The 15,959-nt window shown below is 48.7% G+C and overlaps 1 protein-coding gene across 3 annotated transcripts in view; it reads left to right on the top strand.

The window, feature by feature from the left end:
- Window positions 1–15,959, top strand: part of LOC133341753 (adhesion G-protein coupled receptor D2-like) — an 82,067-nt gene that overhangs the window by 16,294 nt on the left and 49,814 nt on the right. For all 3 annotated transcript variants that reach the window (XM_061550436.1, XM_061550435.1, XM_061550437.1), the window contains 8 exons: window positions 1,528–1,642; window positions 2,076–2,213; window positions 3,340–3,463; window positions 3,601–3,724; window positions 3,845–3,900; window positions 5,663–5,789; window positions 9,661–9,764; window positions 12,148–12,250. In XM_061550436.1, coding sequence (XP_061406420.1) covers window positions 1,528–1,642; window positions 2,076–2,213; window positions 3,340–3,463; window positions 3,601–3,724; window positions 3,845–3,900; window positions 5,663–5,789; window positions 9,661–9,764; window positions 12,148–12,250 — 891 coding nt within the window. The remainder of the gene's footprint in view (window positions 1–1,527; window positions 1,643–2,075; window positions 2,214–3,339; window positions 3,464–3,600; window positions 3,725–3,844; window positions 3,901–5,662; window positions 5,790–9,660; window positions 9,765–12,147; window positions 12,251–15,959) is intronic.

Raw genomic sequence — 15,959 nt, 5'->3', positions numbered from 1 at the left:
GTGCACCTCCGATCAGCGCGGTTCAACGTACATGTTGCACCACTATTTCTTGGAAAGGATGCGAGAAATTGATGCGTTACTTTTTGGTATGAGCAATTACTCGAATGTGGTTCATTTGGATGAAAAGTGCTTCAGAGTTGTTCAATCTCCAACCCAGCGCACCCCACCCCACCATGGAGAGTGATGTTCATCGCACGATGCACAATCCGATATTTTTAATTCTCACAGCTGGAATTTGGCCAAATTAAGCGCAGCAACACATTGATTGAGATCGTTTTCCTATGCACTGATTGGTGGCCGCGCTGAGATCATCGATTCACTTTCACTCAAGAACCCGGTTGAGTTGCCCACGGGCTCAGCCGTACCAGCTCAGCTCTCTTCTTTGTATGTTGTCGACATGTTGAACTTCTTTCGCGCCGTACGTAGCCAATCGTTCTAATCGGAGGTGCAGCCCAGTCACGTGGCTTCAGGATGTTACTGTTTCGTTGCAAGTGCAATGAAACGTCCGTGGAAGTGCAGTTCGGTGGAAATGTAATGTAAGCAGCCCAAAGCAGAAATGCTCAACGCATTCAAATGGGCGGTACCCTCCCCCACCGCTGTCAGTCTCGGAAATGAGACGATCCTTGCCTCTCGAGTTCTCACCCGGTCAGCCAAATTCACTCGAAACTCAAATAACGCTTCTCTTAAGAGGGCCCATTGCCGAGACATTACCCCTTGCACATTTGTTTCGCGTTCATGTACGGATAGGTTGAGCTTTTTGTGAGATGTGCTCGTGCGCCACCGCGACATCGCTACGGGGCGACACCGAGGGCCGTATTCTTCTCAGTCGCGGCTCGGCTCTGGCTAAGCCTCGAACGCTCGAGGCTCAGCTCTGGCTTGAGCCGCTCCGTTGCTTTTGAATACGCGCGAGCGACTCGGCCGTGGCTCGGCTCTGGCTGGCCTCGTGGAAATCTCGCGCGTTGCTGGGACCGTGCTCAGAGCCGGCTCACGTTGAGTGCTTGGCTCAGAGCCGGCTCGCTGGAGCCGGAAACCAAGTCTAAGCTGAGCCGTGACTACGAACGTGGAGCTGAGCCTGGGTGCTGAGACTGGTCACCATGGAGGACATGACCTGTGCCTTGTCAAACAGCGGTTGCTCATCGACCCTCGGTGTGCGGTTTAATCAACACGCGTTCATGCGTACGCGCGTGTGTGTGTGTGTCTGTGTGTGGGGAGCGGTCGTGCAACGGTAAGTGCGCTGCGCTTCGAACCCGACGACCCGAGATCGATTTGCCGCTCACGGCCCAACACCGGTGACGATGATCCGAACCGGTCCTGGGCCTCCCCTAGGTCGACTCAGCCTCAAATGAGTACCTGGTGCGGTGTGTAAACATCGCCACTGGTGAGACAAAGGCGGCCGGGCATGGTGCTGGCCACCCACCCCCTCGTGTACCGTTGCTGCCTTCATAGGCTTCTCGCTAGTGGCACTTGCCCCAACAGTCTGGCAAGGCTATACGGGGGACCTTCGTCTTTTTTGCGTCTGCTGTACAGGTGGTCGGCGGCGGCCCGATGGCTGTGGTGGAGAGTTTGGATAAGTTCGCGTTTCAGTTGGCCGACTCGCTGTCGTCCGAAAAGCTCAACATCACCCTCAGCGAGGAGAACATCGGTGAGGACCTCGCATGCGGCACCAACAGTTTGGGGCGGTGGCTCGTTCGCCGATTCACGGTTCAAATCCCGCAGGCCGCTCTGGTTAATACTGCGGGCGAATTAATGATAAAATATCATGCTCTCTCTCTCTGAAGCTGAACGAAATATGCGCGTAAAAATTTTTTTTAAAATTAGTATTACTCTTGGGTTTTTTTCGGTAAAGTCACGTAGGTAAAAAAGAAAATAAATAATATAAATAATAATAGAAATAAAATAATAAATCACGACGTTTCGGAGGCAACACCAGTCTCCGTCATCAGGTGGGACCGTAACAGCTGAAATTTACTGTATCAAGCTTCAAATCTAGAATAATTTATTTTTATATTTTAAGGTGCCCAGCGTCCGTGCCGTGCCACGGTGATTGGAGGCGCCGTTGTGTTTGACGCTTTCAGATTTGCGCATTGAGCGTTTGGAGCTGGAGGGCGTGCGAGTGAGCGGAGTGGTCTTCAACCCCAGTGACGAAGCCGAAAGCCAGAGCAGCAACCAGATCGAGATACCCGCAGCAGAGGTTGAGAGATTGCTATCCGCAGGTACGGATCTCTCTCGCGCAGACCGCTCACCTCGGTGTTTCTGTTTGGGTGTTTCTGTGTCGTTGTTTTTGCGTGGGTGCGCTTCTGGGTGCTCACTAACGACACTTGCCCCCGCAGGCTATTAAGGCTATTTGGGGGATCTTTGTCTTTGGTTTGTGTGGTCCTGGGGGAGTAGCCGTCGTGTAGCGGTTAGCACTACGCTGCGTTACGAACCCGGCGACCCGAGTTCGATTGCCGCTCACGGCACAACACCCGTGACGATTATCTGAACCGTTGCTGGGCCTCCCCTAGGTCAATTCAGCCTCAAATGAGTGCCTGATGTGGTGTGTAAACATCGCCACTGGGGAGACAAAGGCAGCGGGGCGTCGTGCAGGCCACCCACCCCCTCGTGTGCCGTTGCGGCCTTCATAGGTGCTTGCTAACAGCGCTTGCCCCAACAGTTTGTTAAGGCTATAGGGGGGGTTTTGTCCTTGTTGGTGGTGGTGGTGGTGTTTCAGTGCCTGCGCTAAGAAGCCAGTGACCTACATTCGATTCGCCGCCACGGTTCACATCGATGGCTAATTGTGCCAGAACCTTTCTGGGTCTACCCTAGGGTTGACTCAGCATTAAACGAGTACCGGGTGTGGTGTGTGAACATTTTGTATTGGGGGAGACAATAGCGGCCGGGCATGGTACTGGCGATGCTGCTTCCTTGTGTGCCGGGCCAGCGTGAATAGGCGTCTGCTATCGGTGCCTGTCCCCAACAGTCTGGTTTATATGGGGAATGATTGTCGAGCATTGGTGCAACGTGGTCACGTATCGTTCTCACAATGCTAGTGCAGCCTGGAACGCAGTCCCTTTGAGCAGAATCAGAATATTTGTTTTGAAACTGGAGGAATCCGACAAGGTATGAAGCTATTTTTCCACTGATGTCCAGTAACCTGCAACGCAGATTTCATCAGGGTAGGTGCAGGTGAGGACGTCAATCGCGGAGGTGGGGCGATGCAATCGACTCGCATGCTTCTTTGCCTGCTGGATTGTTGTATTTCAGAACCGCTGTGGATGGCGACAGCTTGGGGGAAGCCTGCGTACAGCAGTGATCCTTGGGGGTGATGATGATGATGTTGTTGAATGTGTGTGCAACTAGGGCATGAAGCGCTTACCTTCATTCACGCTCATTACAGCAGCCTTCCGGCTCTATTTGGCTCTGACGCTGCCTTGCATCAGTACAGCAGGGGCCCCGTGTTCCTCACCAAGGATGGCAGAACACGGTGAGTCTGTCTTAAAGGGTTACCGCATTATAAAACCGAGTCGCGGGGGAAAAAAATGGGAACAAATTAAAGTGTGTTTTTTGATTCGCGAGTTGAACGCGATGTTTGTCAAATCAAAAATTCCGTTAAATGTCCAGGAGAGAGCAGAGAGTTCTGGGAACATCTGTCGTTTCATCTTCAACGCGATTACCCAGAGTTCCTGGCGGGGCCCCAACTGAGATATCAACATCCGTGCAGTACATGCTGCATCATGTCACTCAGGTACGCCGCTCGCAAACGGCACGGACATCAACACCTGGGCATGAAAAAAGCAACGAAATCAAACACCATAATCCCATTGGCGTCATTCAATAAAGCAGTTATTCTCTCGTCTTGTTTCAGGCCGTGTCTCTAAAACCTGCGAAACCCATGTGTGTATTCTGGGATTTTAAGCCACAGTGAGTACCGATTGTCAACATACACCCTTGCTTCGTTCTGAACGTAAAAAAAAAACTATAAAAATTTGAAGTGGCCACGTGGCTCGAATGTGAAGGGCGCCAAGCCGACACAGCTGAGAAGCTGGGTTCGAATTCAGGTTTCAGCCGTCTCTCAAGTGCGGTGAGGTGATGGTCTCAGCCAAGTCACCAGTGAGAGTGTGAAACAGCCCCGTCATATTTAATTTTTGTTGTGCACTTAATTTGGCCAAATTCCTCTGCTGAGAATTACAAATGTTGGTTCGATTGTCATACAAAGATTATCACTCTCAAGAGGAAGAGTGGGCGGACGAGAGGTCACTGGAAGATATCTGTGGCAGCTCTGTAATATCCACTTCCGTGAGCAATTTTCTCAGATCTAAGTGTGCTATTCGGACTTAATTTCTCACTACATGTTTGGTCGGTCGCCAGTAGCCCTCAGTAGGCACCATGACTAGTAGCCACAGCCATAGCAAAAGGTATACATTACCGGATGCGGTGTGCGGTATAAGGAAATATCTGCTGGGTCGCTGACCCAGACAGATCAAGTTAAATTTAAGGCCCCGGTTGCACTGTGACTCAGGCTGCATTATTTCAGCTAGGAAGACCTCATTGAGCTTAGCAGCTCTGTTACAAGGACAGAGTTACACACAAATCCATATAGTTACATAGAATGACGTATTCTTAGGGATCTATAGAGTTGCATAGAGACTCGGAGACCACAGCCCAAGAAGGGCAGCAGTGGCGGCCGTTACAAAACATCGTAGGGTGGGAACATACAAACTAACAAGAGCAAAACCCGCTATTATTTACAAGAAACCCATGCCACAGCTAAACTGAAAACAGCATAAACAACAGTGTTTTAATATAAATCTGAAAGACACACACAGAGTGTCAGCGCTGTTTTGCGAATGATCCGAATGCAGACTTTCCTTGCCTCATGATATAATCACCGATAGCACCATTGGGATGAAATTGTGGAAAAATCCTAATTGAAACAAAAACGTAAACAAAACCCAAAACTCAGTGTTTTGTCATTCCGGGTGGCATGCGGCCATGCGAGTCGTGCATTTTGACGACTCATGGGATACCGTTTTGCCAGTATCAAAAGGTCTGCCATGGTATAGCTGCTCGCCCCGAGCTATAAATGCTCTGATAAGAGCATTGTTTTTGTACTGTTCGTCTTTTGGCGTTCTCTGACCTGACGCTGGTGAGACGAGGCCATAAAGAACAAGGCCGTCTCTGGTGTAGGCCAATCAGTTTCAAAGACAATGCACACATTATCAGAGCATGTCTTGTTTGCATGGTCACCACAACCATGTGTGGTTAATGCAGACCTTTTTGAACATCTTAACACCTAAATTTTGATGTAAAGCTTTCGTGACTGCAGGGATTCATTTTCTTGGTTCTTTCGGTAAAGTCACGTAGAAGGTAAATAATAAAATAAAAAGATATCTTTATTGTAAAAATATTTATTATTATTTTATTATTTCCCTTCTCCGTGAATGTAGAAGGGAGAATGTTTAAATATATTATTTTATTATTTCCCTTCCACGTGACTTTACCGAAAGAACCAAGAATATCTTAACACCTGTTTAAATTTTTTGTTATTTTCTTTGAACCTATCCACGTGACTTCACCGAAAGACCCTAGAATATGAATACCTGTTTCACTGCCAGCAATGGTAAAACCTATTATTATTATTATTTCTCATATTTTGACGACTGTTCGCTGGCTGCCTTTCCAGGATGGGATCGGGGGGCGGCTGGTCAGACAAAGGCTGCAAGCTGATCCGCACCGGCACTGAGTCCACGTCGTGCTTTTGCAACCACACGACCAATTTCGCCGTGCTCCTGCAGGTGGTGGAGGTCGAGGTACGACGGTGCACCTTCTACACAGGCGGGATCCGGTTTACAACGGTCCGATTTACATCACTTCCTGCCCGTATATAATACCGAGGGTTGCCACCTCAGGGATATTAAAAAAGACAATCCAGCACATGTCGCGAGGAAGAATAATATCGCACAATAGCAGTCGAAGGGAGAAGATGCATGTAAATGAGGCCTCTTGAGCTGTGGATTATTAATATTATTATTATTATGCAAGTGACAATAAAAGCCGGGGCTTTTAATGTTCCGGAAGACTCGTAGATTTCCCAGGACAGCTACCTCGAAAAGGGGACGGTCTTTGGGAAAATGAAAACAGGTGGCAACCTCATACAGCATGCATGGCCGGCGAGACACGCGCCCATCCACACCCAGCGCAGAGCCGCACCGGGAATGCAAGTTCAATTTTTATTTCCAATGTTGTTACATTAATTTATTTTCAATTTGATATTTTGCTCCGTGGTTCACGAGTTCCTCTTTACTGCCGCTCTGCCTTCATCATCGGGCACGCGCTGACCTTCTAGAGCTCGCAATTTTTATTTTTTTTTAATTTTCTATTTTGCACCGCGAGCTGTAACATCAAATGTCACCTTGCTGTTACTAATTCAATGTACGCGGGTACATTTTATTTATTTATTATTGTTTATTATCACGTGTTATTTTTCACGGTGTTTGTTTATAGTGGCTCAAAAAAAAACCCCACGACATCATCCGATTCTTTTTTTTTTCTCCTACTTCTTTTGCATTGCGGGAAAAAAAATCCGGCGTTTGATTTTCACGCCAGCAAAAGGTTTGACCAGTTACGGTTAAAAGGAAGAGTGACCTTTTCATCCTCATTGTTCCAATTTTTGCCAATTTAATCCGCAGTATCTGCCATTCTGGTACTGGCGGAACCTTTGGCCATTCCATTTTGTATTTTTCAACAACAACAACAAAAGAGAGCCGGAGTCCACAGAATGAAGGCGACCGGGATGCCCATGTGAAAATATAAGTGCCTAGAGCTGTGATCTAGGAGACAAGAGGGAAATACGAAGGGCTGGAGGCAGGGACATTCAGAGAGAGGTAAGAGGAGGAAGGAAGAGAGACGAGTGGCTGGCAGTGAGTACCCAGCGGGGTTAACGGATCACGGATCAGATCAACGACGAATCATCACAAGCAGAGCAAATCTTACACTACATCATCATCATCACTATCCATGGGCAGATAGCCCGTAGGTTGTCATTCGTTTCCACTTTCCTCCGCCTTGTGCGGTGGTGGAAATTTACGTACATGGGACGCACGTCACAACGGCACTTTTCAGAACGATTCCTATGCCTACACGGCAGAATTTCCACGGAAGGGAATGGCAGCTAACGCAGGCTGTCCGGACAAACTGGTTTAATATCTTCTTGGTTCATTCGGTAAAGTCACGTAGAAGGGAAATAATAAAATAATAAAAATAAAACATAATAAAATAACTCTCACGGCGTTTCGGCCACAACGCAAGCAGCCGTCCTCAGGTGAAGAATATGTCTGTCACCTGAGGACGGCTGCTTGCGTTGTGGCCGAAGCGTCGTGAGAATTATTTTATTATTTTTATTTTCATTATTTTATTATTTCCCTTCTACGTGACTTTACCGAAAGAACCAAGAAGATGAATCCCTGCAGTCACGAAAGCTTTAAATCGAAAGGTTTAATATCGTGACTTGTAAATTTCCGTTTCCACCACCGCCTAACAGGCCACGTGCGAACCCGGTGCAACAAAGAGCCCCATGGATGGAACCTCTGCCAATGCTGCACCGGGCAGCCGGCCAGCCACTGCCCATTTGCAGCCCTATGACCAAATCATGCGCGGCCATTCACTCCGCGACAGGTTTATCGCGAGCATTTATTGGCACCCGGGCTGAGATCATTGAGAGAGCTTCGATTTATATGCCCTGTCCGCCTTGCAGGAGGCAATGTTCGCATTTTTTGGCACGTGCTTTGAAGCGAGGCCCACGGAGGATCCGGGTTCACAGATTGCCAGGAGCTCACGACGTCCCAAACAGCATTTCATTGCGGCGATGATAATAATAATAATAACAAAAATTGTTAATAAAATATCATCGTAAAAATCCACGCTGCGGCGGCGGTCCGCTCGCGCGATTGACCGCGGCCCCTTTGACTCGGCTGTAAAACGGCGTGATTCTGTCTCAGCTGACGAATGTGCAGCTCATTGTTTCTCTGCACACTTTCTTTGAATGAACAAACTTCCCGCCCCCCCCCCCGCCCTAAGTTCCCACTGCTCAGCCTTCAGCGTGACAAGCTTTTACAGCCTCCCGTGATATACGCACAAATCATTCTCTTAAAACACAACAAGAGAGCGCTATACGGTTTGGATTTATACAGCGGCGGCGGAGGCAGCAGCCGGGCTGTGACGTGGCCCTTTGGTAGCGCCGCTCGTTGCTAGAGGTTCGCGGTTCGACCCCGACAGGCCGCCCTGGATAATGCTGCGCGGTGTGTATCAAGCGTAAACTACACGGCGTCTGCTTCACTCGCGGTGGGCGTTAAAGGTCCCGTGGCGGCATTCGAAAAGAGCGTAAGCCATTGTGCGCCATGTCGTTGTGCACATTTTTTTTATCTACCTGTAAATTATTCAATTGGGATTACACGTCGCAACATCACCCCCTGCTTTGAAATTACTCCACACTGTGTAACATAGCGCCTGGGTGACAGCCCTGCGCGACAAGGAGGGCATGAGTACCAAATGTACTAAGTTATAATTATTATCAAAATGCAACTTTATCGGAGCATGTTGCTTACAGAAAATGGTATTTAGGCTTCATATGGAAAATGGGTCTGAATGTGTGTCGGTTTATTTTTGTATTTGAATAAAGAGAGGCAGTCAAGTCATAGGAAGAGCAATAGAGGAGAGGTCTCGAGCCTAGACTTGAATAGGGGCAGGGAGTCAGCTGCACAGATCACTGGGGGGAGGGAGTTTCAGGCCTTGGGGGCAGCAGAAGAGAATGAGCGACGTCCCACTGAACAAAGGTCGAGTGGAGGTCTCGAGAGAAGGCGTTGATTTCTGGAGCAGAGATCATGTGGAGGGGGAGTAGAGTGAGATCAGCAGGGAGAGTGAGGGAGTGCGTGGAGAGGGAGTAGAGTGAGATGAAAGGGGAGAGGTAGGAGAATGCATGGAGGGGGAGTTGAGTGAGATGAGAGGGAATAGGTAGGAGAGTGCGTGGAGGGGAGTAGAGTGAGATGAGAGGGAAGAGGTAGGAGAGTGCGTGGAGGGGGAGTTGAGTGAAATGAGAGGGGAGAGGTAGGGGAGTGCGTGAAGGAGAGTAGTGTGGGATGAGAGGGGCGCGGTAGGAGAGTGCTTGAGGGGGAGTAGAGTGAGATGAGAAAGGAGAGGTAGGAGAGGTAGGAGAGTGCGTGGGGGGGAGTAGAGTGGGATGACAGGGGAGAAGTAGGAGAGTGCGTGGAGGGGAGTAGAGTGGGATGAGAGGGGAGAGGTAGGAGAGTGTGTGGAGGGGAGTTGAGTGAGATGAGAGGGGCGAGGTAGGAGAGTGTGTGGAGGGGGAGTTGAGTGAGATAAAAGGGAAGAGGTAGGAGAGTACATGGAGGGGAGTAGAGTGAGATGGGAGGGGAGAGGTAGGAGAGTACATGGAGGGGAGTAGAGTGAGATGAGAGGGAGGGAAGAGGCAGGAGAGTGCATGGAGGGGGAGTTGAGTGAGATGAGAGGGAAGAGGTAGGAGAGTGCATGGAGGGGGAGTTGAGTGGGGTGAGAGCGGAGTGGTGGCCAGGGGCGACTCTCTGGGTATTCTCGGGAGTGGGTGAGTGTGGTCGTGACTCTGCGTGAGATAAAAGCGCTCCCCTGTGCGCCCCCCCCCCCATCTAGCGGACAGACGCCGAGGAGGACATCCTCAACGTGCTCACCTTCGTCGGGTCCGGAGCGTCGCTCTGCGCTCTCGTCGTCACCCTGACGCTCTTTGTCGTGCTCGAGTGAGACGCCTTTTTGTGTACACCCACCCACTCATCCGCCCGCCCGCTCGCCTCCTCGCTACTACCATGGTCACTGTTACAACAGCACACTCACTCACCTGCTCACCCCACTGGCAGTCACAACAGCACACTCACTCACCTACTCATCACACTTGTCGTCAAAGCAACACACTCACTCAAGCAAATCACCGCACGTTGTGCATCCAGTCCACGTGTTTATTTTACAGACGTACGAGCCGGCTTGTTTCAGCAAAGTTACAAAACTTCCAGATTTGGATGTGCAAACGCACGTGGAACAGAGCCACGCTGTCAGGGCAGCGATCACCCCCCACCCCTCACCCTTGGTCTCTTGTTCGAGACTCACGGGCCTCGATGTTTTGCCAAAACTCAGCTGCCTGCCCAAGTTTCGATGAAAGCGTCGCGGCAATCTGCAGCGGACGCAGGATTTAATTTATGTTTAAACAAATATGCCGTGTGTGTGTTTTTAAGCCAAGTTTATAGGGTCCGTGCCATTGTTTTTTCCCGACTGCTGAATATTACTGACAGCAGACATGACTGTTTAGCAAAATTGCGGCAATTATAAATATATATATACCATGACTTAAAGCTTTCGTGACTGTAGGAATTAATATTCGTGGGTCTTTCGGTAAAGTCACATCTGAAGACGAACGCTTGTGTTGCGATCGAAACGTCGTTGTTTTTTGTTATTTTTTGTTATTTTCTTTGAACCTATCTACGTGACTTTACCGAAAGATCCAAGAATATATATATACCATTTTCAGAATATCTGGGGAAAATGTACACAGGAAAGATATTCTTTTTTTACCTAACCACAGCCATGTGGCGAATGGGCTCACGCTGAAAATTCTACCGCACAAGTTTTTAGTTTTTGTTACAATTGGTAATTAGAAAAATAAAACATCGAATTCTCGGCTCGTCATTAAATATTCAGATATCAATTCAGAACCCGTTTCCAAGTTCAACGCTTTTCAACGGGGTTTCGTTTCTGTTTCATGGACAAGGCACTGCAAAAAGTGGTCTTCGATTACACGAGTCAGTCTTTCCTACTCTCACTCTCTACCTGCTCTGAAAGAACGGCCATCTACCCCCAAAACAAAAAAAATTAATAAATGAACTAGATTCATAAGGAGACCTTCAACAATGGATCTCATAGGGCCATGCTTATAACGGAGGAGAATCGGTGAGAAGGGAGAGAAAGCCTTAAAGAGACGAGATAGAGAACGAAAGAGAGAAGAGGATTTGTTAAACAGGTGGTCGGGTCTTATGCCGGCGCTGAAAAGTCTACGTTTGACTGCAAGTTCCAAACCTGTGTGGCAAGGGGATTTACAAACAGTCGTGAAGTCGAGTTCATTATAAATGCTGATGAACCGTGGCCGAGTTGTTCGCTCGCTGCGCTGTGAGCTCAGTGGACCGAGTTCCATTCCCAGCCGTGGCGCTTTGAGATTCACTGCATGAGAGGAATGGTACAAATAATTACAATAATACATAATAAACGGTTATGATGATGATGAGAACAATAGTAGCGAGTAATATCTGAACCGATGCTTTCCCCCCTCGTACCCCACTCCACCAACTTGCACCGACCAGCATAGTGAAGTATAGTCAACCAGCATGGTGAAGTATAGTCAACCAGCATGGTGAAGTATAGTCAAGCAGCGCCCGTGACCGCCGGGGTGTCAGGGAGAGCTCCATCTAGCAGCGGATTGACAAAGGGCTGTCATTTTGTTTAGTGATTTCCCGAGTTGGCTAACCAGTTACTTAATTTGAATGAGACAAATGATGTGTAGAATGTTTATATTTGGCCAATTGCACTACTGCAAAATGTTTTTTTTTGTCATGAAATCTATTTAATAATTACATTTGAATAACTGTAAGGTTTAGCCCTCTGACAATCCACTGCTGGATGAAGCCCTCCGCACCACGTGTAGACCTGGGCGGTTGGGGTTGTCTGACCATACTTCACCAAGCTGGTCAGTACAGGTTTGGTGAAAGTTGGGGGGGACGTGGGGGGGGGGGAGAGACTCAGATATCACTCGGCTCAGCACTGATGTTAACCATTGAGCGGGAATCGAACTCGGGTTCAGAATCAGAGGATGTATTCATACTGGAGGAATCCGATGAGCTATGAAGCTCTTCTTCACAAATGTCCAGTCGGGGGAGGAGGGGGGGTAAGAGCGTTACAACAACAATCAGTGAGCCTCGGTTCGCCCAGGCTCATAGCGTGGCGTGCTCACCGTTGCAGCCTCTCACTCCAACCCGAAACCTGTTTTCGACAAAAACGCGTCTAAAAGTGTCGAAATTTTCAACTTGTTTCCGTCCGATCTCCCTCCTCGGTGTGTTCTATGCGCGTGGCCGTGCGCAGCATCCCCAAGTCTGACCGGACGTCCATCCACAAGAACCTCTTCCTCGCGCTGACCGCAGCTCAGATCGTGCTGCTGTGCAGTGGCTCCACCACCACGAACAGGGTAGGTCTCAAAACTGACACCTTTTTTTTTTACAAGGAGGCATGTTTGCATTGACCACAATATCTGCGGCCCTGATTACACCCCCTTTGTTGCCAGATAAAAGGGTTAAAAAAACAATTATCATAATTTGCTACTGGCAAAGGAGGTTCCAATGTTTCGATTTAAAGCTTTCGTGACTGCAGGGATTCATCTTCTTGGTTCTTTCGGTAAAGTCACGTAGAAGGGAAGTAATAAAATAATGAAAATAATACAACATAATATAATAAAATAAAATAATAAAATAATTATTTTATTTTATTATGTTTTATTTGTATTATTTTATTACTTCCCTTCTACGTGACTTTACCGAAAGAACAAAGAAGATGAAGAGGTTCCAATCGTGAGGGTACACGTCCCCTCCGTGCTTCGAGCCGAGTGGCGAGAGTTCAATTCCTGGCCAAGGCTGCCATCAGTAATAATTATAATAATGATCTTGACTCAAAGCTTTTGTGACTGCAGGAATTCATATTCGTTTGGGGCTTTCGGTAAAGCCACGTGACTTTACCGAAAGACCCAAATAAAATGATAATGATGTACACTTCTAAAGCGCCTTTCACCTTGAGATGAGAAGGCGCTGGACAAAACGCACAAAGACAAAGATCCCCCGTATAGCCTTAACAGGTTGTTGGGGCAAGTGCTGTCAGTGAGCAATTATGAAGGCCAGAACGGCAAAACGAGGGGGTGGTTGGCCAACGCCGTGCCTGGACACTTTTGTCTCCCAAGTGGTGAAGTTTTTACACACCGCACCAACTACTCATTTGAGGTTGAGTCGACCTAGGGGAGACCCAGGACTGGTTCAGATAATCGTTACTGATGTTGGCCGTGAGCATAAATCGAACTCGGGTAGTGGGGTTCGTAACGCAGCGCGCTAACCGCTCCACACACACACGTGTGCAGGCTCACGCCAATTACATCCAACCCCGAAAATAAAGTAGCGAATGATATCTGAACCAGCCCTGATTACACCCCCTTCCCCCCTCGCCCCCTTCCTCTCCCCCAATCTCACGAAGTCACACTGACCAGCGTGGTGAAGTATGGTCAAACATCCTCCACGGCCAACATGGTGTGTGTGGGGGGGGGTTTCATCCAACAGTGGATTCACAAAGGGCGCTGTAGAATGAATTCACCTGCACCACCACCACCTCCACCTAGAAGACCGGTTGGTTGTACAACGGCAGTCCCGTTAGCGTGGGAGGGGGGGGTTAAGAGATGGCAGAGCCCCCCCCCCCCTACCCCCCTCCAACCACCCCCGTTCCAAATTCTCAAAGTCAATAAAAAAATGTTGCTGCGAAATCTACGAGCACCAGCGGCGTTTTATTTTGCTTTAGCCCTTTGCTCACATAGACACACGCACACACACACATGGGGGGGGGGGGGGGGTGAGAGAGCTAGAGACCAATGCACGGTAGACAAAGGCAGATCGTATCGTTACTCATTCTGTTTAGCTTTCAAATTAGTTTAACTGTTTGTTTAACATTGACTGTGCCTTGCCGTGCCCCCCCCACCAACCCCCGCCTTTAAACAGGGTCACGGCTATGCAGCTGGGGGGAGGGGAGGGGGGCGAGAAATTCGCTGGAGCCTACCCCACTAAAGATCCCCTGCGGGCGAAAGGGGAATAGATGGACATTGATTTCCCAGCCTCACTCTAAAGCCCTCATAGCCCGAGTCTCAAGACTAGGTTTTTTTTAGGATGGGTCCTGGCCTCCGTCTGGGATGTTCGTCCACCAGTCCCATTGGCGACGGGAGTTTGGAGGAGAGAACCCCCCAGATGACCCCACCGGAGAACCCCCCCCCCAGAGAATGGGCGCGCTGCCCTACACGAGGGGGAGACACTCGGGGCTTGCGTCTCCGTAGCTCACAGCTCGCAGCCCCACGACCACAACGCCTGGCATGCCCTCGTAGTGGTGGTGGTGGTCACCCATACAATTACGAACCGGGCTCAGCTCTGCTGAGCACCTGGAGATCCAATATAAATCGGGCAAATTTAGGGTGATCTGGTCATAGGCTTGAGGCATAAAAAGTATGCATTATTAACAAGCACCTTCTTTTGATTTAAAGCTTTCGTGACTGCAGGGATTCCTATTCTTGGTTCTTTCGGTAAAGTCACGTAGAAGGGAAATAATAATAAAACATATATAAATCGGGCAGACGAGATAGATTATTTCCCTTCTACGTGACTTTACCGAAAGAATCAAGAATAAGGACCTTCTTCTTTACGATTAAAACCCATGTAGATTCTTACCTTCCTCGTTCAGGACAGACAGCTCACGCAGTGGCAGGATGCTGCAGTTGATGCGATTGAGTGGGGGGGGGGGGTGGGGGCTGCAGGCAGGAAATTTGGACCTGGGTCACATTTGTGTGTTAATCCATTCGTGCGTACTATCACCCTCGGCTACAGCGTCCCACACACAGTAGACGCTGCATTTCGTCGACTTAACATCTGCATCGTCACACCCCCCACCGCCCAGTTATCAAGTCAGTCACCCCCCTCAATTGTCAAATGGTGGTATTTCCCACAGCGAGTAGTCCTGCCCTCCCCGCCCGGCTCAGGGCTTCCTTCCGTCTCGTCACGGGGGACGGACGGGCAGCAGCTGTGGGGAAATGCGACCTTCCCGAAGGTCACCAGTTACCTGCGACATTTAAAGAGCATCGGGCAAACGTTGTTGCAGGGGCGAGACGGTGCAATCACAGCGGGCTTACCCACGCGGGATAACAAGGACAAATGTGCAGCTTGAAAAGTCCCCGGGACGTGTTATGCTGGGAGCCTTAATGTTTTATTATTATTAATTGTAGTACGGTGGCTCTCTGCTTGAATCCAGACAGGGGGCTGGGGGCTGGGGGGGTTCCAGGTGAGAGAAATTGACTTGTTAACTAATCCTCTATGGTACAGAACTGGTTCAAAAATCACTCATCACCATTGGCTGATGTTCGCTGTGACAGAGGATTCGAACTCGCGTTGGCTGGGGTTCATAGCATTGTGCGCTCATGCCTGAGTCACCTATCCACACTCTACTTGCGATTCACTGTGTAACAAAAATTTTAACATTTTTTTTCCTGGGTAGTAAGTGTTATTTCCTAATTCGTGAAAGTGATTTACAGTATAATCGTACATCTCCAAAAACTACTCACTTCTAAATCTTTTGTAGGAATTGTTGTATTACTTTTGTATAAATACATGTAAGTTTTTTTTCTGCCTTTATGCGAACGAAAATACACAAATTCGCCCGTTTTCTCATCGAAAATAGGTACATTTCAAAATATCACTGTCCTGTTCACAAAAGCAAAGTTTGTGGGGAATAATAGCCATTCTCTATACATTTTAAGCATGAGCAATTACGAAATAACACTTCCTACCCAGGAACAAAAATTGTGTTACATCGTGAATTATTGGTCGTGGCTCAGGGTAAATAAACTGCAAGGTGACTTTCAGTCACGCACTTGCGTCTCGCACGCTTTGCATTCAACCACTGGCAATGAACAAACATTCTCGCCGAGAATGTTTGTTTGAAATCACAGGCGATGTTGAGCATCTGCTGGGCGGATCGTTGTTGCATCGAATGGATCGTGAGAGGCAGAGGCAGCGGCTTGCGGAGGCCTTCATCCAGCAGTAGATCGACCAAGGCTGATAATGATGGTTAACGATGGAGATAATGAGAGTGGTTACAGCGCG

This window comes from Lethenteron reissneri, chromosome 12, assembly GCF_015708825.2.
Source record: "Lethenteron reissneri isolate LAM-NWPU_2019-01 chromosome 12, ASM1570882v1, whole genome shotgun sequence".
Lineage (NCBI taxonomy): Eukaryota > Metazoa > Chordata > Hyperoartia > Petromyzontiformes > Petromyzontidae > Lethenteron > Lethenteron reissneri.
This window is presented reverse-complemented; position numbering and strand designations above follow the sequence as displayed.